The sequence below is a fragment of the Megascapheus bottae genome, chromosome 33 (assembly GCF_031878675.1).
Source record: "Megascapheus bottae isolate mThoBot1 chromosome 33, mThoBot2.hap1, whole genome shotgun sequence".
NCBI lineage: Eukaryota > Metazoa > Chordata > Mammalia > Rodentia > Geomyidae > Megascapheus > Megascapheus bottae.
The window spans coordinates 6,354,389-6,381,346 of record NC_143541.1 but is presented as its reverse complement, the minus strand read 5'-3'; the positions used below and the strand labels follow the sequence as shown (position 1 = coordinate 6,381,346).

Below are 26,958 nucleotides of genomic sequence, written 5' to 3'. Positions count from 1 at the left end.
GACAAGAGGGGTGAACTTATCCCAAAAAAAAAAAAAGGATTCAAAAAGAAGGAAAGGTCGGGCTCACGGTTTCAGGGCGCCGTGCGGTAGGTCGCAGGAAGTGGCTATTCTTCTCATGGCGGCCAGGAAGTGAGGACACCGGAAGGGGCGGGGCCCGGGGGCTCTCTCCAAGGTCCCGCCCCGTGACTTCCTCCCCCAGATCTCTTTCCCTAGGTGAGGTACACCTGTAGCTCTCCGCCCTACCCCTAGGCCTGGGCGCTGTCCCTGAGCCCTTCAGCTCAAGGCTACCGCCCTACCCTTGAGCCAAGCCCCACTTCCCGTTTTCTAGAGGTGAATTAGAGATAAGAGTCTCAGGTCCTTTTGTGCCCAGGCTGGCTTTGAACCTTGATCCTCAGATCTCAGCCTCCTGAGCAGGTAGGATGACAGGCGTGAGCCACTGAGCCCGGCCTGACCACAGCGTTGCTTAAGTTACTATTTAATATTCTAAACCAAGGAAACTCTAAATACTAGTATAAAATTCCTTTTCATCCTTATAAGATTCAAAAAAAATTGAAAGCACTTAACATGTATGTTCAACTATGCGACATTTCAAAGTTGTACATGCGAAATGTATTTTGTTCTTGTAAACTATCTTTCTTCTTGCTATGCACACATTCCGCCAACACTATCTTGAGCTAATTGGTAAGAAGAAAAAAAGAATGAGTTACTCTGTCTTTATCTTTCCTTCATTTATATGTAATTATTTGCATATATTTGCATTATATGCAATTATATGCATTTATATTCAGTTATTTGCCCAACACTTGGATGTAGCTTGCTATAATAAAAATACCCAAAGATAGGTAACTTTTCAAAAAACAATCCTATTTGGACCAGTTTTGGAGGCTGGAAATCCAAACAGAAGGCTGCATGGTGGTGGCACACATACAAAAGAGATACATCACATGACAAGACAGGAAGCCAGAGACTGGGAAGAGGCAAGTCTTGACCTTTTTTTTTTTTTTTTTGCCAGTCCTGGGCTTGAGCTCAGGGCCTGAGCACTGTCCTTGGACCTTTCTCAAGGCTAGATCTCTACCACTTGCGCCTCAGCACCATTTCTGGCTTTTTTTCTATGTATATAGTACTGAGGAATCGAACCCGGGTCTTCATGCATGCTAGGCAAGCACTCTACCACTAGGCCAAACTCCCAGCCCCCGCAAGTCTTTACCTTTTGTTGCCAGAAAAACTGGGCTCCTATGAGAACAACATTCCTTTTTTATTTTTACAGTTCTGGTGACAGTGGGGTTTGAACTCAAAGGCTTCATACTTGTTAGGAAGGTGATCTACCACTTGAGCCACTCATTAATTCTTCTTGAGGATGGGGTCCCCAGTGGCCTAACTACTTTCTACTAGGCTCTACTCCTAAAGGTTCTACTATTTAAACATCATCACGCTGATGACCAGGCTTCCAATACAGGATCCTTTAAATACACAGTGAAACCATGTCCAAACTATAGCACTGTGTAAGAAAGGGTGTGATAGGGCTCCTTGGCCATTGCTGTTTCTTAGTGCACCTTCCTTCAGGGTTCAAAGCCAGTTGTTTCTTTCAGTGGGAAGTGTGATCTCCAGGGCCCTGAGACCCTGCTCACTCAGTTGTGAATAAAATACTTACCTGGCCCTGGCTTTGAGTCTCAGTCACCTCTCTAATGCACCTTTCATGGGTGCATTAGAGCTCTGGGCTCATGGGGCAGCCATTTGGGAGAGGAATATGGAGGTATTTGCTTGATCTTCTAAGCCCTTCCTTTCACACCCTTTTGACCTCTCTCATGTTTGTCTAGGGTCTTGTTCCAATAAGAAACCTCATTCTATCATATTCACAGAGTTTGCTTGTCTGAAACAACTTTAATGAGTTAAAATAAATGTGGCATCATGTCAACAATTAGCAGACCTGGGTGAAGTGTAAAAACACATCCATTTAACTACTCTTACAAAGTCCTCCAGACAGGTCTTATTCCTAAATACAATTTTTTAATAAAAAGATTTTGAGAAACACATCAATAAGAGAGATGAGTGTGATTATTCACCAACTATGTTTTTGTTATCCTCCAGTGTAGACCTTTATTTGGTTGACCACATCCACAGTGAAAATGATTTCTCTAATGTTACTCATCCTAAAACTTCAGAAAGTCCATGTTGCTAGGTATTAGACATTAGTTTGTGTTTGTGTGCTGCTGTCTTGATGTGAGAGGCTACTGGGCCTGTTCCTTGCATAAGAAGTGAAGATTGGGTGCTGGTGGCACACATCTGTAATCCTAGCTACTCAAGAGGCTGTGATCTAAGGATCAATCTTCAAGATCAAAGGGGCAAAGAAAGTTCATGAGACTCTTAGGTTTGATTAAACACACACGTGCACTTGAGCATGCATGTGCACAAGCAAGCACACACACACACACACACACACACCACATGCAAAGCCAAAAGCGAAGGTGTGGTTTAAGTGATAGAGTGTCATCCTAAAGCAAAAATCCAAGGACAGTGCCTACGCCCTGATTTCAAGTCCTAGTACTGTCACAAAGGAGATAAACACCTCTGAAGGTTTGCATTTGCATGTCATAGAACCTTTATTATGTTTCCTCTAAATTCTTGGGAACTTACATAACACCCGTGCTCTAGTTATAACACCATTTATAGACATTTAAAATGCATCTTCATTTATAAATATTTTACATTTGGTCCATAGAACAGATAATTTTACTAAATATTGTAATTTTTTTAAAACAGGCTCTGTATATAGTTTGAATATGCATATATTACATATACTTTTTATATAGAGATAAATTTACTTGGTGTTCTGAGAATAAATCCTTATTGCAAAAAAAAGCATATAATGATAATACAATATCTTTTCCCCCCAGGGTAAATACTAAAAAAAAAATTACACATATTCACAGTTCTTACAGTAATTGTACGACACTTAGTATTGTGCTCTAGAAGGTAAGTCTGGATGGAAATCAATTAGGGGATTTCTTGCCAAACATTTCAGAATTGCTTACAGACATAAATATGCTGCATTTACATTAGACTTGTCTTTGAGACTTGAACACAGAGCAAGTGAGATGCCTCCTTGCCCTTATTCTAAATGATTCACACAGAGGTGGGGGTGGGTGGGACCTTGAGATACAGTATAAGGTCCTGCCACTGTAAACCCTAGAATCTAACAATACCTATGCACTTGGACCACAGTTTTGCCACTGGGCACTGGGGATGCCTTAGCAAGGAGACTATTTTACAGACAGCCACAGGAAAGAGGGTGTGGATTGCCTACAAGATACCACATGGGACCCTAGATGCCACACATGAGGATGAATGTGCCTGTGTGTGCATTTCTATGTGCATATGTGTTTTTATTCTCTACAATAATGTGCTTAATATTCTCAGGGTAATACCCTATTGCAAGAACGGCTATGCTGGTCACTTTTCAGAGGAGAACAACGACAAGAGATAAAAAAAAAACCCACAGTCACAGTTATTCACCATAGTTATTAAGGGTTAGTCATAGAACAAGAGTTTGTAAGCTACAGAGCTAGGGAGCTACCAGGAAGGACGCAGGCTTTGCTACAGGAACCCTCCTTCCAGCCAATGAGAAAGACTGAGCTTGGGAGCCCAATTCCAGAAGGAGTACCTGATGGATCAAGTGGGCCCTGGGTAGCACAGCAAGGGGCGGAGTGGGGCAGGGGTAGGGTCTCTGGTTTAACACTGGCTCCTCAATGGGTGGGTGGATTTGAGTGGCAGCCAGGGGTCCTGGAGACTGATGGGGAGATGGCAGCAAGAGGGAGTGGCAGTGAGTAATATTGAAGAGGGAAACCCAGGAGCAGAAGGACCCCACCTGGCCCTAGACAGGCCCTTTACCCTGGCCTTCCTGTGGGGGTTCTGTGCTCTGTAAAACTGGGCAGCTCAGGGAAAGGAGACCTGCTTGGGTCAGGTCCCCAGGGGGTCCCACAAGTACCCAGGAATGGTCACCAAAAGAGTTGTGCTTATAGCTCTTTCCTAGCCAACAGAGCCCTTGTGGACCTGAGGCTGGGCCAGGTCCCATCAGAAAGCCAGGGGAGGTGAGCAGCAGGTAGCACTTAGCTACTCTGCCATCTCTGGGGTACAGAGACAGGAATATTCTGCCCAGACAATTGAGGTCTCTGGGGTGGTTTTTGTCAAGCTGCCTTGGAAAGGAAAAACTAAAAATAAAAATAAAAACTGGAAAGGCAGAGCCCCGCTAGCTCCCTGCTGCTTCAAGGGGCCCTGGCTGCAGGCTCCATATAGGAAATGACCTTTTCCTGCCTCCAGAGCTGCCATTGGCCTCCTGGGCACCGGCAGAGGCCCAGCTAACAGTCAGATTTGGCAGGAAGAGAACAGTCAGGAAGGAAGAAAAGCCAGGAGTGCGTGGCCTTACTGGGCCACAGTTTGCTGGCAAGATAAAAATGAGCATGGTGGCAGTTATGAACACCCACCAACCGCTCAGGGCCTATAAAAAGTCATCAGCCTGCTAGAAGCCACTGGGTGTGTGGCCATGGCTGGGGCCACCCAAGGATTGGGCTGTCCGCCCCCCCACCTCCCCTCTCTGCCTGGTGATGGTATCTGGACCCGCCACTCGAGGTAGTGGAGACAGGGTATCTTCAGTGGTCAAGTGGTGGTGCAGCCAGGTGGGGTGGCAGCATTGGGTCGGTGAACGGCCCTGCACCCCTAGATGTAAGCCTCCTTGCTGGCTGAGCTGCCTGCCTGGGGCTGCTCGGGACCGTTCTCAGGGCGCACGATGTCTTCGCTAGGCTGAATCATGACCTGGAGACGCTGGGGACAGCAGAAGGGACATGCAAGGTCCTTAGACAGCCATATGCTGCAGGCCTGCCATTACACCATCCCACTGTCACCTTATCCTTCAGGGTCTTCCCAGCTTCCCCAGCCCCTACCTTCTGGCAGTCAGCACACAGCAGTGGCCCCTGACCAGGCCTCCACAGCCAGTCTCCTCCCTCCCCTCCTGGGAACAATTCCTGCCTCTACACTACATCTGGTTTACCTTCAGTCCTTTCCTTAGTGACCCCTCTTCAATCTATGCAAGACTGTCTGCTTCCATCTCCTCTCCTTGGCTTATCCTGTGGGACCTCTCACACTTGTGGCACTGGTTGTCGACTTGTTTGTGCTTCCATCTAGACCTAGAGGTCTGCCAGGGTGAGGGAAACGAAGTAGAACTTACCTGCTTCAGAGAGCCCTTCAAGGTGAGGAACATGTAAGCCATATAGCCAGGGATAAGGACCATGGAAGACAGGGCCATGAGCCAGCCCACACCCTGGCCCCACTTGGGGAAAACGTAGCTTCCCATGGTGAGGGGCGTCATCTGCACAGCACTGAAGAGGAACACGCCCTGGGAGCAGGAGGAAGAGGAAGAGGGGGAAGAGGAAGAGAGAGGAAAAGGAAGAGAAGGAACAAGAGGAGGGAGAATAAGAGAAAGAGGAGAGGAGGAGAAAAAGGAAGAAGAAAACAAGGAGAAAGAAGAACAGGTCAGCCATCCAGACTGGACAAGCAAAGCCCCTCCAAGACCTTGAGGCCATCAGCCTCTGTCCCTGAGCTCAGCCCCTTGCTTACAGACACCACTTGTGTGTGACCAAAGAGACACCTGTCTAGAAGTGCTGCTTGAATCCCACCCCTGACCAGGTGAGTGAGCCTTAGGTCACAGGGGCTCACTGACTGGGGATGAGTGTTATCAGGGAACAGGGCTGCGGGCCTCCTCTCCTTCCCCAGCCTCTGCCCCCGCGGCTTCTCCCCAGGGCCGCAGGCCTCGCGCCTGGGGTGGCCTCATCCTGGCAGGCTGGTCAAGCCCTGTCCTTACCGCCACGATGATGGGAGTGAAGAAGGACCAGCACAGTTTCCACCAGATGCAGGGTCTGGAGCCGACCATCTCCTGGATATTGTCATAGAATCGGTTGACACCTGTGACGATGGGACAAGAGCGGGATGAAGGCTGAGCTATATGGACTGGGTTCAGAGCCCAGTTCTACCACACTCCCAGACTGACCACAAGCAGGTCACCTGACTTCTTAGAAACCCCATAGTCTCAGGTAGAACTTGGGACCAATGCTTTGGGTACTAAAGTATTTGTCAATGGCTGATTCCCACTCAAGTAGGAAAGCCAGTCCCCTCAATGTGAAGATTCCTTCCCACTAGAGGATGCATACACACTGTGTCCCCTCTCCAGCATTCCTCCCACCTGTCCGCAGTCCCAGCCATTCCTCTGGTGGCATACCCAATACACTGTCACTATGAGACACTGCTGAGATTACAGAGAACTGCAAATCTCACACAAGAAAACCAGTAAGCCCACAGGATGGCTTAGAGCTCGGCAGAGCCCAGCTGGACTCTGCTCAGATGACAGGCCAAGCCACTGAGGACCCTTGGTCAGGCCAATTAGTGGGAGGAAAGGACAGTGATGAGCAGATGCAGTGAAATGGGGAAATGCCATGTCTCTTCCCAAGTGTCCCATCTTTCTGCAATCACCAAGGGTACCAGGAAGGAGGCCTGGGAGACGGTGGCGTACAGCTGGCTGGAGAAGCTTCAGCCCCCACAGACACAAAGGAAATCCACTTCCTTTGTTAGGAGGCTAAAGAGTCTGCATCCTTTTATTCAATGCTGGTATTAAAACACGTTTAAATCTTTGTTTATTCATTCGATATCCTTTTATCTTTTCCAGATAAACTGTCAAACAAACTTTAAAAAAAATCCTGCCAGGCTCATGCCTGTTGTCCTAGCTATGCAGGAAGCTGAGATCTGAGGATCACAGTTCAAAGCCAGCCCAGGCATAAAAGTCTATGGCACTCTTATCTCCAATTAACCACCAGAAAACTGGAAGTGGTGCTGAGGCTCAATTGATAGAGAGCTAGTCTTGAGCAAAAGAAGCTCAAGGACAGTGCCTAGGTCCAGAGTTCAAGCACCAGGATTGGCAAAAAAAAAAAAAAAAAGAAAGAAACTTGAAACTGACCAAAAATTCTGGCTCCTATTTTGAATGGATATAATTAAGTGCTCTTATACATTCTAAATATGGGGTTCTAGGCTAATGGAATTGTGACTATGACAGGGAAGTTGTATTTGTTGAATGATGATGGAAGCAAGGGAGGGTGGGTGGGAAGGGAGGAAGGAAGAGAGAGGAGGAGGGAGAGAGTAAAGAAAATGAGGACACACTTACCATAAAACCAGGAAATGGAGACACACTCGAAAAACACAAGGAACAGCAGGCTCATGCCACTGGCGGAGTAGTAATCGAAAAGTTTGAAGACATAGATGCCCCCCTGAAAGATCAAATGAAGATGAATGCCAGTCCACCCCATACCTACTGCATTCAGCCTGGGAGCCTGGAGAGGCTACACTGCCCCAGGAAGACTTGAGGGTAGACTGGAGGAAGTGCTGGCCATGACGGGGGGTGGGGGGGAGTTTCCCACTGTGTGGGAGTTGGGAAGAAGATGTCCAGGTTATATAACAAGGAATCGGCCACTAGAGCTGGACGTGCCTCTCCTATGCTTAAAACCTTCCCTGATTTGGGGCTGAGAGTTTGGCCTAGTGGTAGAGTGCTTGCCTAGCATACACAAAAACCGGGGTTCGATTTCTTAGTGCCACATACATAGAAAAAAGCCAGAAGTAGTGCTGTGGCTCAAGTGGTAGAGCTCTAGCCTTGAGAAAGTCCAAGGACAGTGCTCAGGCCCTGAGCTCAAGCCCACAACTGGCACCCCCCCCCCAAAAAAAAACCCCAAAACCTTCCTGACTTACATAAGACAATAACATAGCACACCAGCTATCTCTAGTGGATACCAATTCAATTCAAATCTAATCTGAGGTCCTCCATGGTCTGGTTATACTTCCTGCCCATTTTTTGAATCCTTCTGCCTCCACCACATCGGCTTCCTTTCTGTCCTTCAAGCTCCCTAAACCCCACTCTCACCACAGGGCCTTTACACCTACCGTGCTTTCTTTTCTCAGATCCTTCAATTCCTCTGCACTAAAGTCCCGAATCGACCATCACTGCCTTAGAGAGACCGCTCCTGACTTGCTGTCTGAGGTAGAGTCCCTCCCAGCCCCGCTGATGCCAGGTCCTTTCTCTCATGGAATTACTCTTGGAAAATGTCTAATCTGTATGTCAATCTTGTCCACCAAAATGTGAGCTCCAAAGACAGCAGACGTGGCTGTGGCGCTCGGGATGATGGAAAGTGGGTAGAACAGGGCCGAGGGGAGGCCTTGGGGTGTACCTGAGTGATGTTGGAGAGGCCGATCAGGTAGGAGACAACGCAGACGGCCGCGATGAAGAGCTCCCTGCGGTTGCGGAGGAGTCTGGGATACTCGTCCACCAGGGCCGTGATAAAGCCTTCCACAGTGCAGAACTTGATCGAGGCAGGAACAAAGGTCAGGCCCCTGCGCCGCTCCCGCCCTGGCCCACCCCAAGCCTCGCTCTGTACAGGAAGGCAACAGGCCTGCCCCAGAACCAAGCTGATTCTGCCTCTGGCTCCCTATGTGGCCTCAGGATAGCTTCCCCGTCAGGCAAACAGAAGCCTTGGCGGGGGACCTTTCTGACTCATACAGTGGGACCGTGTGAGGTCTGGAATTCTTAGTCCTTTTCATGGGGACCTAGGAGTGAGCCCCTCTTCCTGCTCTTATGGGGGAGCTTAGAGTCCCCAGCCCAAGGTGTAGGGGTGGGGGACTCACCTGGCTATCAATACCCAACATGAGCAGCATGGAGAAGAACAGGATGGCCCACAGAGGAGAGATGGGCAGCTGGGTCACCGCCTCTGGGTATGCCAGGAAGGCCAGCCCTGGGCCTGGGGCAGACAGGGGTAAAGCAGAAGAAAAGAGGGAATGGCATCGAGTCCCCACCACACCTTCACCTGCCCAGATTTATTCCATCTTGTCTTCCTAGAGATCTGTCAGCTTTGAGGAAGCAGTACGGGACCAGGTCCTATGGTGGGTACACCAGAGGCAAGAAAGCCAGCTAGGAACTGAGTAGCCACTATGGCCTGGCCAGTGGCTGGGGCAACACAGGTTTGGAGATACACAGGAGGCAGGAGGAGGAAGGGCAGGCTGAGAGCCCTGGCCTGGGCACAGGATCTTCCCTGAGGCAGGGGACACAGGACATCAGCAAGGCTGGGAGGACTGTTTAGAGTATGTTGTATCTGAGGGCGAGGTTCTGGGGGCCCCAGGGAGGAGGTTGTAAAGTTCCTTCTGCAATCCAGACAGGGCCAATGTGGCTGGAGAGTTCTGGAGCCGTGAGGTGGGGCAGGCAATGCTGTCTGCAGAGAACTTCCTTTTCCCCCCGAGTGCAGACGACCCGAGGCGAGCCCCTGGTAGAGCAGGTAGAGGGGAGGCACCTGGGGTCTGCTTGAGCCCACAGTGTTGGTCACCGCACGGGGACTGCTTCTAGTGGGCACAGCCCACTAGGGGTGAACATTTTAGGACTCAGGGAATTCCTAAGATGGATGTGGGGGCCTTTGTAGCATGTAGGGGACCACAGCCCAGCTGCACCCAAGTGGATGGTCTCCAGGACAGACACCAAGGCCAGCTGCCGGCCAGCTCGTCCCCAGGACCTACACCACATGACACCCTGTGTGCATGCTGTGTGCAGCGCTGACCTGAAGCGGCCACGTCTGCAATGGACCTCTTGGTGACGTGAGCCATGAAGCCCACGATGGAGAAGATGACGAAGCCCGCAAACATGCTAGTGCAGGAATTGATGCAGCAGACGATGATGGAGTCCCTGGAGAGGGAAGTGGATCGAGGTCAGGTGACCGGGGTCCGGAAGGGCAGGGCTAGGAGAAAGTTCACTAAGGGGCAGGTGGCCCCGGAGGGGCAGGTCCATGGGCAAGCCACCCTGGGAGGGCAGAGCCACAAGGAGCTGGGTCGGGGGAGGAAGGGGTGACCAGAAGCAGGGATGAGGGGACTGCCTGAGAGAAGGCTGGGCTGAGAGGACACAGAGACCTCCCAGATAAAAGGCCAGGGGTGAGACCTTACAGCAGGTGACCTCCGGGGATGCTGGCCGTGGTGGGACGTGGTCTCAGGAGGGTACAAGGGGAGGGTGGGGTCTCAGGAGGGTACAGAGGGAGGGTTGTGGCTGGGTGTGGCCAAGGAGGGGCGTGGCCAGGCAATGGGCGTGGCCCTCGGGAGGAGGGTCTCACGAGGCCACCAGAAGTCTTGGCCAGGACCTGGGGCTCCAGGCCGGCCCAGGTACCTGTAGACGTTGTTGTGGAAGGAGTTGTAGCTCCCCAGCGCAATCAGGGACCCGAGGCCCAGCCCGTATGAGAAGAAGATCTGAGTGGCTGCGTCCAGCCACACCTGGCCGGGATGATACACTTGGGTAAATAGGGCAATAAGGGCAGCCACAGTCCCCCAGTGCCCTCAGCAGCATGGGAAGGCAGGAGCGTGGGCCCGGGGTTGGGGCGTCCTCACCTCCGAGTCGGACAGCTTGCGGAAGTTGGGTGTGATGTAGAAGAGGATGCCCTCCTTGGCACCGGGCAGCGTCACTCCGCGGAAGAAGAGGATGATGAGCATGATGTAGGGGTATGTAGCGGAGAAGTAGACCACCTGGGAGGACAGTCGTGAGGCGTGACGCCCCTCAGAGCACTCGCCACCCTGCCTTCACCCATTCGAGTACCTGTTAGGCTCTGGGCTTGGGGCCCATGCTTCCAGGAAGCCCTCCTGGATTCTTGGACTGTTGCTTGGCCTCTTTTCTGAAGCCCTTCCAGGGCCAACCAGCTTAAAACATGGCTTTTCCCTTCCATTATCACCTCCTTGTTTATTTTTAGATGACCACATTACCCAGGTAATACATGTAGTAATGGAAAAATGATACATCGCTTCCACAGCCCCTAGAAGTTATATAAGAGCCAGGATTCCTGTTGTTCTGAAACCAAATAAAAGGGTAGTCTGGCAGCTACAAGCCCACAGAGACGTTAGCATTTCAGGGTTCCTCTTCTATTCCTTCTGGGCATGTCTGGCCCCTCTTCTTGCAAAAGGAGGCCCACAAGACGAGGGTACACTTTCACATGACATGTACCAAGCTAAAACACAATGATGTGGTGGTCCTAGACCTTGAACTCAGAGCCTGGGCACTGTCCTTTAGCTATTTCTGCTGAAGGCTGGCACCCTACTGCTTGAACCACAGCTTACTTTGGCTTTTTGGTGAAAAGAATCTCAATGACTCTCCTACCTGGCTTCGAACATCAATCCTAAGATCTCAGCCTCCTGAGTAGCTAAGCCACCAGAGTCCCAGCGGCTATATGGCTTTGTTTCTATTGTCTAAACATTGTTTCACAGTCTCAGGAACAATGTGATTCTTTTTTTTTTTTTTTTTTTTTTTTTTTGCCAGTCCTGGGCTTGAGCTCAGGGCCTGAGCACTGTCCTTGGACTTTCTCAAGGTTAGAGCTCTACCACTTGAGCCTCAGCACCACTTCTGGCTTTTTTTCTATATGTGGTACCAAGGAATCGAACCCGGGCCTTCGTGCATGCTAGGCAAGCACTTTAACCACTAGGCCAAACTCCCGGCCCACAATGTGATTCTTAATTATAGAGCCGGAACTGCTATCCATTTAAACTGCCTCCGATTTTAAGTGACTCTAAATACCACACTGAACACCTCTGCATATAAATCTTCATCTGCAGAAGCATTATTTTTCTCTTGGGGGAAAGTTCTAGCAGTGGCTTCCTGAGTGAGAAAAAATAATCTTGCTCTTGTCCCCTAACTGCCTCTGGCAGTAGAACTCCTTCCGGCAGCTTCCTTGCAGGGCTGTACGGCACGCACAAACCTGTGTCATGTCTGTTGATGATCATGTGACTGCCACTATGCAAAGCTCCCTCTCTTTGCTCATTTATGGCTCAGTGATTTTCAAGCTCAGTGACCCTTGTTGTCGTTGTCTGATGTGACCCCATTTGCTAGACAGCCTGAATTGTTCTCTGAAATTAGTGTTTCTCCCTGGCTGGTCTCTAAGATCCTTCAAGGGTAGAAAGCCAGACACCAGCCCACAGGAAATTCACTGTTCTAGAAATTGTGAAAAGGGGATTCAAACTCAACCAGGCATTAATGGTCTAGAATCTTAGCTACTCAGGAACTGATATCTGAGAATCAGAGCCGACTTGGGCAGGAAAGTCTATGAGACTTAACTCTAATTAGCCACCCAAAAGCCAGAAGTGGAGTTGTGGGCTCAAGTAGAAGAGTGCTAGACTTGAGTGGACAAAGCTAAGGGATGGGCCCAGGTCCTGAGTTCAAGCCCCAGTACTGGCGTATACACACACACACCCCCCCCCCTATATTAGCTATAGATTGTGACTCTGGGTTAATGTCTTACATTCTCTGAGCCTCATGTTCTCTTGTTTGGCACTGAACAGAGGTGTTCAGTGTGGTATTTAGAGTCACTTAAAATTGGAGGCAACCTAAATAGATAGCAGTTCCGATTCTATAATTAAGAATCACATTGTTCCTGAGACCATGAAATAATGTGTAATTCCGCTTACTGCCCGTAAAGGCTGGTGGTATGAGGACATCAACATGCTTCACAGATGCTGCTCAGATCTTCTCCTTGTTCATCTGGCATCCAGGTAAATAGTAAGTAAGTGCTTAATAAATGCTAGCGCTAGGTTGGTACCCTCCAAAATATGCAGTGAGTGGGCAGGTTTTACTTTCTGTCCCCACGAAGTCAGTCTCCTATGTAGAGGAACTCTAGATACCACCCCAAAATGCCGCTGCTTGGCTCTGAGTGCCCATTATGTACCAGTAGCCTTCCACTTGCCCTATGTGTTCTGACACTGGACTAGGAGCTGAGTCACAGGGACACAGTTCCCTCCAGACACAAAGCGGCTTCAGTGGCACTGCCCATTGCCCCGCGTACAATTGGTTAACAGTTCTGTTTTGTTCTTCTGGAAGCCCACCGAAGCTCAGACTCCCTGCCTCCCACTCAGCTCCAGCCCCACCTCTAGCCTAGACTTGCTGTAACACCTCCACGCACACAGCCAGGGCTGGAAAGTGACTTGGCTTCATCCCCAAACTCCTGCAAGGGGCTTGAAAATGAGAAGTGGGGTGCAGCTCCCCTCCTCCTGGCCTGACACAGCTCCCCAGTGCTCCCCGCTGAACAGCATGACTAGACATAGCTCTTCACTTGCCATCACAAACACAAAGAAAACAAGGACAGTCAGGCAGGTCTTGTGGAGCTCTGCAAAGTCACCAGCCTATGCGATTCTCTCTGCAAGCGGAAATGCACCTTCACAGCCCCATTTTACAGAGGAAGCTGAGTTTCAGAGAGGCAAAGTCACTTGCACCATGCCTGCTGTACTCCTTCCCTTCCACCCCCAGCAGGGAATTTGTTCCCATCTTGCCGACAAGGAAACTGAGGCAGAGAGCTGCAGGACCTCCTTTGCTCACAGTGGTACAGGGCATGGGTCCTCACTAGGGCAGAGATTTCCCCAGGAGGGCAGAGACCCCAGCCCCACTGCCCACAGCCTTACCTTTCCAGTCCAGCCAACTCCTTTCCAGATGCAGAAATACACCAGGATCCAGGCAATGGCCAGGGTGATTGCCAGCGGCCAGCGGATCTGGCCTGGCTTATCCAGTCCGTCCGTCATCTGGTGCATGTTTCGCCTGGGGACGCAGAGGAAAGGGGGTCATCATGGAGAGCCTTCAGGAGCTCAAGGGACCCAGGTGTGGACCAGACCCGAGTCTTTCCTGGGACTGTGCTATGACAGCTCTCTTGCAGCTCCCACAGGCTCTCTGGATCTCCCTCCTCTTTGCACAGTTGCCTGGTGTGATCCCTGTCCATTTATTTGCACATTAAACCTCTAATCATACAGTCAATGTTCAGAGAGTGTTTAGGGACTAAAAGGCTGGATGAAGAGTGTGGCAGGCTGAGAGTGGCCTGTGGGAGGGGCTGAGAGCAGAACCCAAAGCAGCAGGCTTTGGTGGGTCCCGTGGACCCCTTGAAAGGACCCCATGGTCACTTGTCCTAACACTGGACCTACACCCCTGCAGCCCAGATCTTCCAGGCTGCTCTCGGGCCTGTCCAGAACAGATGCTTCCTTCATGCCGAAGAGATGTGGGTAGCACAAGCTCATCTTGTCCAATCAGAGCCCTCACCCTCACCATGGAGGGGCCTCCCTGAGGATGGAGTCAGGGTGGCCATTGCTGTGGTTATGGTGTGTGTGTGTGTGTGTGTGTGTGTGTGTGTGTGTATGCATGTGTGAGGGTGTGTATGTGTTTCTTCTAGAAGATTCTGGATCCCTTGTCATTCACGGGGATTGCTCCTATGATGCCTGCAGTTACTGAACAACATGGCGGCTCCAATTCCTCATTGGGACCCAGAGAGCCTGCGCATCCGATCCCATAAGCTTCAGATCATTCTGGATGACCAAGGATGCCCAACCCAAAGTCAGTGTTCCGCAGATTGGCATCCACTGTGACGCTGAGAGCACAGTGGCCAGGGGAGCCTCCATGCAAGCTCAGGGCAGGCATGGTCTTCTGTCTGGGCGTTTCCATCTCAGCTTGGCTGAATGCAAACACAGAACCTGAGCAGGCAGATGCTGATGAGAGGCTGGGCTGCGTTTCAGGATGAATCCACTTGACTCTGCCTATGGTGTTTCCTTCCATCTGCCCTTTGAATGCGCTCTCTGCCCTTCCCCTCCGTGGGCTGTGCTTGCCCACTGGGCCCTCTACGACATCATTGTTGGGCCTTGTCCTCTATCTAGCTTCTCTCTGTGTTTCACCACTGGCAGCACCAGCAGAAGGAGGGCAGAAGAGAGGTTTTCTGGGGATCTGATCTTCCTGCTGGATGTGGCTCTGTCTGTGCTGGGCTTCGCCACTGGAGGCCACAACTGGTGTCTATTGGCCCTTGGTCCAGCACTCCAGGGTGGGGAAAGAGCCTCATCCTCTGTGGCTCCCATCCCCTGCCCATAGCTCTTTGAACTCCTCCACCCCCAGCAGGGCACACCCCCCCCCCGGGCAACCCCCCCCCCACCAGTACTCACTCCCAGAACTCCACCACAGCGCTGGTCATGTTGGTGGTGTTGGCGATGCTGTAGTTGGAGAAGCAGTGGTCTGTGTTCCAGGGGTTGTCGCACTGTTTCCAAGGCAGTGTCTGCAAGGAACCGTCAGTCAGACATGACAGCCCTTCTGACACTGCTTTCCTCAGCATCTCCCAGGTCACAGCTGGTCACCCCTTCCCCTTCCCCAAAGTGCTAGGAGCAGGCAGCCCTGTGACTCCCCACTGTGCGGATCAGAGAGGGTCAACAACTCACTTGAGATTACACAAGGGCCAGACTGAGATCGGAACCTCAGCCTTCCAGGAGAGCCAGCAAGGCTCCTGACCACCAGAGCTGAACCCCAGCTCTGGAGCTTCGCCCAGAGGCCTGTCCAAAGATGACTACGGAAAACAGCTGGCTCCAGGCCAGGCGTGGCTCCAAGTGCTTTTTCCACAATTCTCCTTAGGCCTCACAGGGCGCTGAGGAGAAGGGTCCCTTCTCCTTCTCTTCCCTGTCTTTGTGATCAAACATACACCACAGGAATGTGCCACCCTGATCACCTGTAACTGCACAGCTGGGTGGCATCCAGTGCATCCGTAAGGATTTGAAGTCCACCATGTGACCCTTACCATGAACTACCTCCCGACCTGTCCATTTTCCCAAGCTAGAAACTGTCCTCATTAAACCCCAGCTCCCTATGCCCACGCCCCAGCCGGCATCCGCCAAGCGGCCATCCTGTATCTATGGATCTGACCGTTCTGCCAATCTCTGATGAGCTCCATCAGGCAGCACCAGCTCTTCCACGACTGTTCCTTCCATTTCACATTGTCTGCAAGGTTCCTCCATGTAGTACCGGGGTAGAGTTTCCTCCCCGACTAGTATTCCACAGGAAATCTCTACTGTGTTTTGTGTGCTCACTCGGCACTGAAGGAGTGTTGCCATAAACAGGCTTCCTATTATATTTTGGGGGGTAGGGGTCATTCATGCACCCAGAAGTAGAATTGCTGGATCGTGCGGCGATTCTATTTTCTTTTGAATAAATGAGGTGAGCCGCCCTTGTATCTAGAGTTTATAAATGAAAACAGCAACACTCACAGAGCTTTAGGCCTCGTTACTGAAGCTGCAGAAGGATCAGTCGGGATTTGAGCCCAGCCCATACAATATGGCTTAAGAACACCCTGCCGCAGAGTGTCCGATGGCCAGCCACCAGCCCCCACAAAGTGCCTGGCCTGGGGAGGTGCTACTAGCACAGGGCCGCCATTGTAGCGGGGAGACAGCGGGTCCCGCCGGCACTCACGGTGGTGAAGGAGTTGTACAGGTAGTAGATGGCCCAGGAGATGATGACGATGTAGTAGATATTCAGCCAGAAGGACAGCACCGCGGCGGCGAGGCCCACGCCTGCACAGAACACAGGACTCCAGCTCTACACGGCCGCGGGGTGGGGGGTGGGCGGAGGCTGCCCCCGGGGTACCCCTCAGCACCCACCACGGGGATGGTATCACTGAGAAGACTCAGACCAGGGCAGGAGGCACTGTGTCGAGACCACATGCACCTGGGACCGGGAGCTGGGGCTGGGTCACCCGTGCAGGACAGGGGCCTGCCAGGTGCCATGGGGTCCCCATCCTCTGCAAGGACAGTTCTGCATATGGCCACCTGGGCACCTGCCAGGCACTGAGAGCCGAAACAGAGAGGGAAGACACCCCCCATCTTCCCCCCCACAACGGCCAGCTATAGCAGAGAAGGGACAGGCTGTGATAACTGGGCCCTCCCCCCCCCCATAGCTTTCTGGCCGTCTTATTCAGTCACCTGACCCCTCCCCACGGCCCGAGGCCGTGCCTCCCTGGGCCTTGCACTCACCCTTGAACATGGGGGCTAGCTTCCACACTCCCAGGCCCCCGATGGACGTGTACTGACCCAGGGAGCACTCGAGCAGGAACAGGGGAACACCCGCGAAGATGAGCGTCAGGAAGTAGGGGATCAGGAAGGCCCCTGCGACACGGGGACATGGCAGATGGAGATTCTCCTGACCAAGGGTCCCAGTGGTTCTGGGCTTCCACCTGGGGCTCCCCAGAGCATCAGCAGCCACAGGGAAAATGGGCCCCAGAGGGTCTCTTGCTTCAAATTCCCCCTCTGCTCTGCGTAGGAGAAATGGGTGCCCACACCGCTTACTTCCAGCTTTTTGGTAGCTAAAATAGAGTCTCAAGGACTTTTCAGCTCAGGCTGGCTGCAAACCTTGGTCCTTAGATCTAGGATTACAGGTGTGAGCCACCTCTGCCTGGCAGGCGGGGGATCTTTGGATAAAAGAGTGAAACCAGGGCCGGGAGTTTGGCCTAGTGGTTAAAGTGCTTGCCTAGCATGCACGAAGACCTGGGTTCGATTCCTTGGTACCACATACATAGAAAAAAGCCAGAAGTGGTGCTGAGGCTCAAGTGGTAGAGCTCTAGCCTTGAGAAAGTCCAGGGACAGTGCTCAGGCCCTGAGTTCAAGCCCAGGACTGGCAAAAAAAAAAGAAGAGTGAAACCAAAGAATGGGACCTGCTCTCTAAAATACTTCCTTGTCTCCCTTTAAGTTGCAGCAGCAGGTATCTCGGGGGAGGGGGGCCTCTCTGTGAGGGCCAATACCCCCCACACCTACCGCCACCGTTCTTTCCGCAGAGATAGGGGAACCTCCAGACGTTGCCCAGGCCGATGGCATAGCCCACGCAGGACATGAGGAAGTCAAAGCGACCTTTCCACGTGTCCCGGTCAGGAAGGTCCCCTGCCTTCTTCTGCACCTTCACCACCAGGGTCTTAGGCTTATCGCTGGCCACAGGAGCCTCGCTGACCTCTGTGGAGATCTGCCCATCGGCCACCTTGCTGCCGTTGGTTGCCATGTCTCGGAGCTTGGATGTGGGGGGCCTGGCAGATGGACGTGAGATGTCAGCTCCTGTCCACGTGGACAACAGGTTTGCGGCTCAAGGTACCCCTGGGAAGACAGAGCGGATCACAGGCTAAGGTGGGACAGTAATGAATGATTCCCAGACCATTGGTAGCTTCCAGTGGTCTTCACCAATCCCTCTTCTCCCCGCCTGGAGGGCAAAGGCTATCTCCAGCTCTGGCCCTGGTTCCCTCACCTTCCTGTATGTCCTGGTGACTGGTGGACCACTTGGCCACCAACCTTCCAGATGGAAACACTGCAGACTTAATGGTAAGGCCTGCCAGGAAACTCATATGGCCTTGAGGCCATAACAACCTACGTCAGGACAAACTAGGCAGGAAGAGCTCAAGCTGGGGTCCAGAAGGGGTGTCCTGGCTGCAGATGGTGGGGTTTTGAAGTCATAGGCTCTAGTCACAATCCACTTTTGAGCTGTGGGACCTTTGCTGAGCTTTTAAACTTCTTTCTTAGGTACTTTCCCTGTGGTTGGTTAGTTGGTTGGTTTCTTTCTTTCTTTGATACCCTGGATTATCAGGATGAATAACATTTATTATGGTTATATCTTATGGCTATATTATGGTTATGCTTTTTAAAAATTTTATTTTATTGTTGGGGTGATGTACAGAGGAGTTGCAGGTATATTCATCAGGTAGTGGGTACATTACTTCCTCAACATTGTTACCCTTCATTGGTGCTGCTCCTGGGGCTCGAACTCAGGGCCTGGATGTGGTGCCTTCCTTAGCTTTTCAGTTCAGAGCTGGCACTGTACCACTTGAGTCATGTCTCCACTTCTGGTTTGGTTAATTGGAGATAAGAAGATCATGTACTTTCCTGCCCAGGCTGGCTTCAAACTGTCATCTTCAGATCTCAGCCTCCCAAGTAGCTAGAATTACAGGCGTGGTCCACCAGCACCCAGCTTCCCTTTTAGAAGGATAACAGTACATCCCTAGTTGAATGCAAAGTCCTGGATCTATATTTTTCTTAGTCCACAGTCCTGTCCCCGGTTGAGTGGCTTTCATAGCCACAACTTTCCACCTAGATTCTTGTGTCTTGTAGCCTCTAGTTCTAGAGGCAGAATAGAGGGTTTGAAATTGACACACCAGCCCTGTGTTTGCATCTCCTATCTGCCTTTGAGTGCTAGTACTCAGTACTACTCCTCAATGCTATTAGAAAGTACTGGCTTGCAGTCATGGCTGTAGGAACTACAGTAGGAACTCCCTATGTACTTGCTGGCCTTACCTGGTGATTCTCAGTGACAGCTCAGCTCTGAAAGGCTCCCTGGAAGCCCCTGGCTGAAAGCCTGCAAGGCAGAGATGGGAGAAGAGGAGGGAGGTGAGTGGAATTATAGAGCGCAGGGGTAGCAGGGTACAGGGAGCTGCCAGGGTTGTGTATGTGACTACAGAGCATCCCAGAGCAAGGTGATCCAAGCGAGTCCATGCAGCACGGCGCTGGCCTGCGGGCACTGGAGCATGCAGGAGGAGCCACTGCCATGGGGACAGCCATAGGTGGCCAAGGGTGGACATGAGGAGAAAAGTCCACAATTCTATCAGAAGGAAAAGTAAGGCCAGCAGGGGGCGCTGCAGCTTCTCAGGGCTCCACAGGACACCAGTGAAAGCAGCAATACTTCTTTTCTGTGTGTGCATACATGCACACATGCATGCCTGGACCCTGGTCTGGGGCTTGAGCTCAGAGCCTGGGCATTGTCCCCGGGCGATTTCACTCAATCACTTGAGCCACAGCTCTACTTATGGATTTTTGGTGTTAATTGGAGAAAAGAGTCTCAGACTTTCTTGCCTGGGTTGGCTTTGAACCATGATCCTCAGATCTCAGTCTCTTAAGTAGCTAGGATTACAGGCATGAGCCACAAGTGCCCGGCTTTTTTCTTTTTAATTAATAATACAATTAAAGTTTAATCTAGATGGTATTTTTCTCCATCCTCCATCCAAACTTGAAGAAATGATATACAAGTTCACGTAAGAACATAGGAAAAGATGTTGTGGGTTTTGTTTTTGTTTTTTTTTTTTTTTGAGAAAAGCAGAGTAGTGAAAGTTCCATGTCTCCTGAACGATCCTATTTTTGTCTCTACCTTCAAATTTGTTCATTAACAACAAAACTTATATAAACCAAAACAAAACACTGCACAATGGAAGGACAAAAACCAAAATGTCACCAGGGAATTGCTGGGCAGTGATTTATTTTCTTTGTTCTTTTGCTTTCTCAAATGCTCGTTGGGTGTTTCTTAATAAAAAAAGACGTGAAATAAACTCACAGAGCCCTCAGAACCAATTGGAACAGGTGAAGGGAGCGTGGCCCTGTGGCTTATGCTCACAGCTGAGCTAAAGCAATGTGTGCACGACCCAGCCTCTGCTCCACGTGTCCTCCATCCCCTCACATGCAGCCCTGTTACCCAGGGCTCATAAGCCCCACTGGATGCTCTGTACATTACCGCTGTCCCTGTTTCTGGTCCTCACAGTGGCCGGCTCAGGTGAATTCCTCCCCGGCCACAGGCTCCTTGTGGATGCCCTTCTCCATCCTGGACTGGGGCAAGGGCTGCCAACCAGCCTCCAGAATGACAGCAGGAAGCAGGAGGCAGGCAGCAGGCTCCCCAGACATGGGAGAGGCCAATGCAGATCCCTCCCCGGGGAGGGTTGTCATCCTCAGCTGTGATAATGGGGATGCTCTGAGCCTTCCCTGCAATCTACCCTATAAGCTCCAGCTGCCATATTTGTTGAAGCAATCCAATAGGTACCTTGGGCCAAGGCTGGTCACCTGACCCGAGCTAGCCAACCAGCTCCTTCCCTGGGGTTTAGACATGAGTCTAAGGAATGAAGCAGCGCCCTCTGCTGCCCAGGGACAGCATTCTTGGTGCCCAGGAAGGAATCCAGCACCTCATTAGATAGCTGGAAATCCTGGTGAGCATTCTAGCTTGCGTCTCCAGGCTCCTGTAGCGACTGATGTCTACCCAGAACATCCACTCTCCCTCCCTGCAGTTTGGCCTAGTGGTAGAGCGCTTGCCTACCATGCACAAAGACCTGGGTTCAATTCCTCGGTACCACATACATAGCAAAAAGTCAGAAGTGGTGCTATGGCTCAAGTGGCAGAGCTCTAGCCTTGAGAAAATCCAGGGACAATGCTCAGGCCCCGAGCCCAAGCCCAGGACTAGCAAAACAGAAAAAAAAAAAAAAGAAATGCCAGTTTATGAAGGACCTTGGTGCTGGGGTAAAAAACTCAGATGTGGAGTGATGTGTGTGACAGGACAAAGCCTAGTCAAGGGAGGGGGACGATGGGGTTGGAGTATGGAGGAAGGAGTGTCCATAACAGACCCCCTTCCTGGCGTGAACTCTGTGATGAAGTCCTGAAGCCATTGACAAAAATGGGGCCAAACCAAGTAGCAAGAAAACCTCCACCAATCCCCTAACAAGGCAATGCTTTGGAAGAAAAAGAAAATGTGGAGTTTAGAAGCCCTAGATCAGAAGTGGCTAAATGGGTCAAAGTTGGCCCTTGGGCTTCTTTTATTTGGCTGAAAAAAGAAAAAAAAATCAGTTTGAATCAGGAACCAGAGATGTGACACCTTGGATTTCAAGCAGAGAGGACAGCCAGTGCAAAGGCCCGGAGGCAGGAATGAGCTTGGAGTGTTTGAAAGACAGCAAGGAGGCCAGGGCAGCTGGAGTCCAATGTGAGAGGGAAGAAATCCAAGCGGAGGTGGTGGACAGAGGGCCTCATGGACAGTTCAGATTCTATTCTACATGAGATGGTCATCGGATGCACATTTATAAGTCTCGTGCTGGCTGCTCGAAGAGTAAGAGTGGAAGCAGAGAAGCTCTCTGAGAGTCCAAGTGACAGACCTGCCTCCGTTTCCCCTGCCAGGGCAGAGGTGGTGAATGGGCAGGCAGGGGAAAAGGGAGGGTACGGAAGCTGCTTGGGACAATCTTCTTCTATCTCTGGCATCAGAGGGGTTGCACGGGGTGGAGCCCAGGCAGAGGTTGGAAGGCCAGGCTTGAGTGTCAAGGCCATCATTGTCCAAGGGCCAGGCCAGGGAGCGAGTGGGCACATGCATTGCTGGGGGGGGGCAGCGGTCAGCTTGGAAGGAGCTGTGCCCAGCTAGATTTGTTTTGTTCTGGTCAGTAGTTACAGACAGCCTACAATCACTTACTTGCTCTCTTTCTTTTTGCAAGCCTGGTGGCTCAAGTAAAGAAATTAATATTAGGTTTGGTTTCATGCCCAGGGGCTACAGAATGACTTCTATTCTCTGCTTCAGGAAAGTGCTCTGCCCGCAGGACAGGCTCCACAGACAGCTGCTGCGGACCTCAGGCACTTCTGGAGTGCTTACTGTGTGCCAGGCTTCCCTGTATCTGTGTGAGAGGGGCTGAAGCCCCTGGAACCCGGAACCCAGGCGCTAGCCCAGGCCTGTGGTTTAGGTGCGTGGGGGCAGGCTTGGAGACCTGGTAGCATTTCCAGGACCCAGCCCTGGGTGAGCCCCTGTGAGCATGCCCTCTGGCCTCTAGCAACTGGACACTCAAAAAGGGGCTGGGGGGCCTGGGCAGAGGCTGGTTCTAAGACCTGCCAATCAAGAACAGCTCAAGCTGCCACTCAGAGATGGACGGGATGGAAACTGGAATGTGTGTGCAAGATGGGGCCAGGTGAAGATCAGGTACCCGGGAGAGAGGGGGAGCAGTGTGAGTGTGTGGGGAAGGGGGAAAATGGGTGGCAGGGGTCGGAAGGCTCCCTAGACAAGCTGCTCTGGTGACAAGGGCTGCCTGGGGTCTCCTGGGCCTAGCATCAAAACAAAGCCTTAGGATGGTGGGACCTGGTGAGGGGACTTTACTGCTCTATCCAGCAGTGTAGTACACCCCAGCATCCTGGCCCTCCTTCCCCCGTGGCTGCATAGACAGGAAGTGTCCCCCAACATTTCGTTAACTATGGGAAAAGGGAAAGAAGAGCTCAGAGTATGGAGAGAAAGGAAACAGAGCATCTACTGCCGTGTGATACCAGCATTGGATGCCAAGGAGCAGTGAGCTCACCCATGGGTAGACAGAGGCATGGAGAGATTAGGCCTCCGGCTAGGTCCCCAAGCACAAAGCTGGGCTGCCAAGACACAAGCCAGTGGGTCTCTGGTGTAAGGGCTCGAATCACTTTCTCCAGTACATGCCACTTGGCTGGCTTGTCCCCAGCAGGCCCCCCTCCTGGCACAAATACCACAAGGACACAGCTTGATGCTATTAAGAAGGCAGAGAGTCGTGGAAGCAGAGGTCCTGAGGCCTGTCCTCTAAACGCTGGTCTTTCCTTGTGGGTGTGTCCTGCACATGTCTGGGGGCCATGGCCTCCCAGGGAGCCCCATCCACAGTTCACCCTCAGGGATCCAGGCAGGCCCCAGGCTAGAGTATGAGTTTGCCACTCTGACATCTGGGAGATGGCCACAAAGAGCGCCTCTGAGCCTTCCCCACACACCACCGTGCTGCTCAGGCAGAGCCAAGGAGCACATTCCCTCCAGGTCAGAGCCAAAGGGGGTCCCGCGGCCCCCTTCAACCCCAACCCCAGTGCCACAGGGCCGAGCAGTCACGTCAAATGTATCTGAAGGCGCCAGGAGCCTGCAGAGCTGACTGAGCTCTGGATGATGGCTTGGGGTGGCCAGATGCTGCAGGAAAAGGGGTGTGTTTGTCCTGTAAGAACGAAGATGGGGATCACAAAGGGTGTAAGGACAGGCTGTCCCTGTGGAACACAGGTATAAATGTTACCACCCTGCCGACGGGAGGCCACTGCCAGGGACTCTTCACAGGGCGGGAGCCTGGCCCCTTCCCTCCAGAGATGGCCTGGCTTGCGTGTCAGCTTGAATCTCTTGTGGCATGCCTTTGTGACCATGTCCTGTAAGGACAGCCACAGGGGGACAGGCGAGGTGGGGGGAGGCACCTTCCCAGTGTCGCTGAGGCCCATCATTCACAGAGCAGCCACATCGGGGCAGCCTGTATGGATGGGGAGGGGAGAGTGAGGAGGAACGGTGAAGGAGGGTGGAGAGAAGGGGGGGGAGGATAGGAGGAGCGGAGGAGGGGATGAGAAAGAAGAAAGAAAGGGGAGGGAGGGAGGGAGGAAAAGCAGATGTGCTCTTCAAGTCTGCCCTGTATAGCTTCCTAAGGGCCTAGCAAGCGGGGAAGGAGGGAGAGGGTGGAAGAGAGGGAAGATGGGACCCATATTTTGGCATGGAGCTGCCTGAAGTTGTGGAGGTCACATGCAGGGGGGGGGGTTGCCATGGGGCTGGGCTGCAGGTGTCCCCATGGGCTCCCAGTAAGCTGGGGAGCTGGGGGTAACTGCTCAGCTCAGACTTCCACTCAGACAGCACCCTTCCAGCCAGCTTAGGCATCTATGCAAGCAACAGGACTCCTGACCGGTCCTCGCCTTGGAGACCACGCTGCCCGTTCTTTCTCTGCCTGTCCTTGGTGGCTTGTGCTGTGGGGGACGCCTCGGCAAGGGCTCTGGGCTCAGGTGATGGCCAAAAAGGACGGGTTTGGGTGTGGAATTCGTGGTATCCTCTCCCATGGCCCCAAGCCTTGGGAAGCAGGCTCTTAAGAAGTGCACGGGATGGAGACGCACTCACGCTCACCACATGCGGGCATGGAAGCCCCCCGGAACTCAGGTTTACAGCGGTGAGGGCAAGCTGAGCTAAGTTGCTGCTCATGCAGCCCTGCTCATGCAGAAGCGGGGCCCAGCAGAGGGCCAGCAGCCACTTCAGCTGCAGCCAGCCTGAGCTCTTGGTTAATCCTTTATACCTGGGACTCCATGTCCCCTCCTGACAACTCTGCTGGCTTTGCCCCCCATGCCATGCCATGCTGGGCTGCCACCAGCATCCTAAACAGGTACCCTTTGGGCCAAATGTGTTTTGAGTTGGTTTCTGCATCTGTCATCCTAACAGCACATGGTGCCATCTTTGGGCCGCCAAAAAGGGGAGGTGAGGGTCTATAATACACATTCAAGGTGGTACGTTTATATCTGAAAAACAAGACATCCATTGTTCTGTCCATAAAAGCTCAGTTGGGTTAAGGAAGCAGAGGGGACTCTGCATTACAGTGTTTTGTAGGAATGAGGGGGGCGTGTGTTTTCAAAGTCTAAGAAGGGTCAGATTCCAGGGAGTAAAATATTTCCCCTCAAGACAAAGCTGATTTAATTTTCCCAAGAGTCCAACAGATGCTCACTTTTGCCAGCCCCTCTGCTCTTGATTCCTCTCTCAGCCTTCGGAAAGAATTTGATCAGCGGTGCCCCCCCCTCATTTTGTAACATGAAAGTCCCCACTGAGCAAGAACCAGCTGCCAAGTTGGAAGATGAGATTTGCATTGAATCCATTTCCTTCTGTCCCATGAACAAGGTGTGGACATCGGAATAACTTTTGCTGGGGATGTCACAAGTAAAAACAGGCAGAGCCAGGACCAGGGCAAAGGAGCCTGGGAGCTCAAGGCAAGTGGGTTTAAGTCTCAGCTCCAGGGCAATGCCATGGGGTGCTGGTTGGTCGGTTAATCTCTCTGTATACCACAAAGGCGGTGATTTCTACTTTTAGCACGGCTACAAAGATTAAATGGGAGAATAAAGGAACCAGTTACCCAAGTACCCAGGGCACACTAAATGTGCAACACCTGGCAATCATCATAAACCACCTGGTTAAAGTTGGCATGATTTATTTGCTTAGGTAACAAGCGGAGAATCATGGCCGGGTGCCAGTGCCCCCCTTACCTCCAGGCAACCCATCTGGCAGTGGGGGGAGAGTAGTCACCCAGGAAGTGAAGACCCCACTAATTGTTCATTAAAACCATTCCCAGTGTGATGTGGACACCTAGCCTACAATTAGCACATTCGCTAAAGCCCTGGTTAAATGTCAACTGTCCACTTGAAGTGTCCTCTGACTCTCTTGGGCCTGAACAAGATGGAGGTGTGAGAAGACAGGGCTCACTCTCCTCCATCCAGCCCCACAGGGGAACCCCCAGGTCACAAACAGGTTGGCTGTCTTGGGGCTGGGTTTTCTCACACAGGTTTCTAGAAACCAACAAAATGGTTGCTGGCATCAGGCTCTGCGCTCCCCAGCTCCCGCCCCCCACCATGCCTCCATCCAACACCCTCTCTGCTTCCAGAACAGCTCCCATCTCCAGCAGCCTGTGAACAATGCATGGGGCCTCCTCCAGTGTTAACCCCATTGTGACCCCAGAGTCTCTGATCCCCCATGGACCCGGAGGGAAATGCATTTTTCCAGCTGTGCAGCAGAGGCAAGAAAAACCATGAGTTTTATAGCACAGGATGGTCTACTCAGCTGCAAAAGGAACTCACGTGTCTTTAGGGACAGTGTGGTGCAGTGAATGCCACCAATAACCCTTTTTAGTCTGAAATATTTAGTTAGGTCTGGCAGCCATTGCTTTGTCCTCTTGATATTTGCCAGCTGGGAATGAAGGGCTCTGTTGCAGAGCTGGGTCCTGCCTTAGCCACTTCGTTTCTTCCAATGCCACGAACAATGACTGACACCTGGGCAGGATCGTTAGGCTGCTCTGGCTACTTTGCCTCCCAGGGTGAGGGCGGCTGCCATTGTCCCCATCATGAAAATGGAGGGACAGTTGGAAGGGACCTGCACAGGGCTACACAGTCCAGGACATGGCTGGCAAGGTTTGTACTCTAAGTTCCAAAGCTGAGGCCCACAGTGTTGCCCTTCTCTTTGGGCTGCTCCTGTTGCTGCTGGCCCTGGCCCAGGCTCCAGGAAGAGAGGCCCCATCAGGCCTTGCCTAGAGCCGCAGGAGGATAGCGCCAGCTCTGCCTCTTGCTTGCGTGACCTGGGCTTGGTCACTTCCCCTCTCTCTGCCTGACTCCGCACCTCTGAAGCTCCCCTTTCCAGTGAGACTGCCCGCAGGACAGAGCCAAGTTTCCCCCCACAGCTCTCCCACCCCACCCCCTCCACACAGTGCCCTCCACTCCCTCGCTAGCCAGTGCTCCAACAGCACCCGAATCAACATTCCACACACATCACTCTCCTTGTGCACCGCCATTATCTCCCGAGGACACAGGCTCCGTTGTCACGGC

The 26,958-nt window shown here is 52.1% G+C and overlaps 1 protein-coding gene across 1 annotated transcript; it reads right to left on the bottom strand.

The window, feature by feature from the left end:
- Nucleotides 1-2,575: 2,575 nt before the first annotated feature.
- Nucleotides 2,576-17,952, bottom strand: Slc6a1 (solute carrier family 6 member 1). The gene is made up of 14 exons (XM_090324014.1): nt 17,635-17,952; nt 16,858-16,989; nt 16,298-16,398; nt 15,007-15,116; nt 13,495-13,627; nt 10,447-10,581; nt 10,229-10,332; nt 9,633-9,757; nt 8,713-8,825; nt 8,259-8,390; nt 7,205-7,307; nt 5,855-5,955; nt 5,222-5,389; nt 2,576-4,818 (listed from the first exon to the last, which is right to left on the bottom strand). Exons 1-14 carry the CDS (start codon nt 17,870-17,872, stop codon nt 4,714-4,716), a joined length of 1,800 nt encoding a protein of 599 aa, XP_090180140.1. The 5' UTR covers nt 17,873-17,952; the 3' UTR covers nt 2,576-4,713.
- Between the last annotated feature and the right edge of the window lie 9,006 nt (nt 17,953-26,958).

Coding starts and splice junctions, on each gene's coding strand:
- Slc6a1 (XM_090324014.1), bottom strand. CDS start 17,872: ATGGCAACCAACGGCAGCAAGGTGGCCGATGGGCAGATCTCCACAGAG. Junction 16,399..16,857: donor GCTAGCCCCCATGTTCAAGG/GTGAGTGCAAGG, acceptor TGTTCTGTGCAG/GCGTGGGCCTCGCCGCCGCG. Junction 13,628..15,006: donor GCTGTGGTGGAGTTCTGGGA/GTGAGTACTGGT, acceptor CTGCGTCCCCAG/GCGAAACATGCACCAGATGA.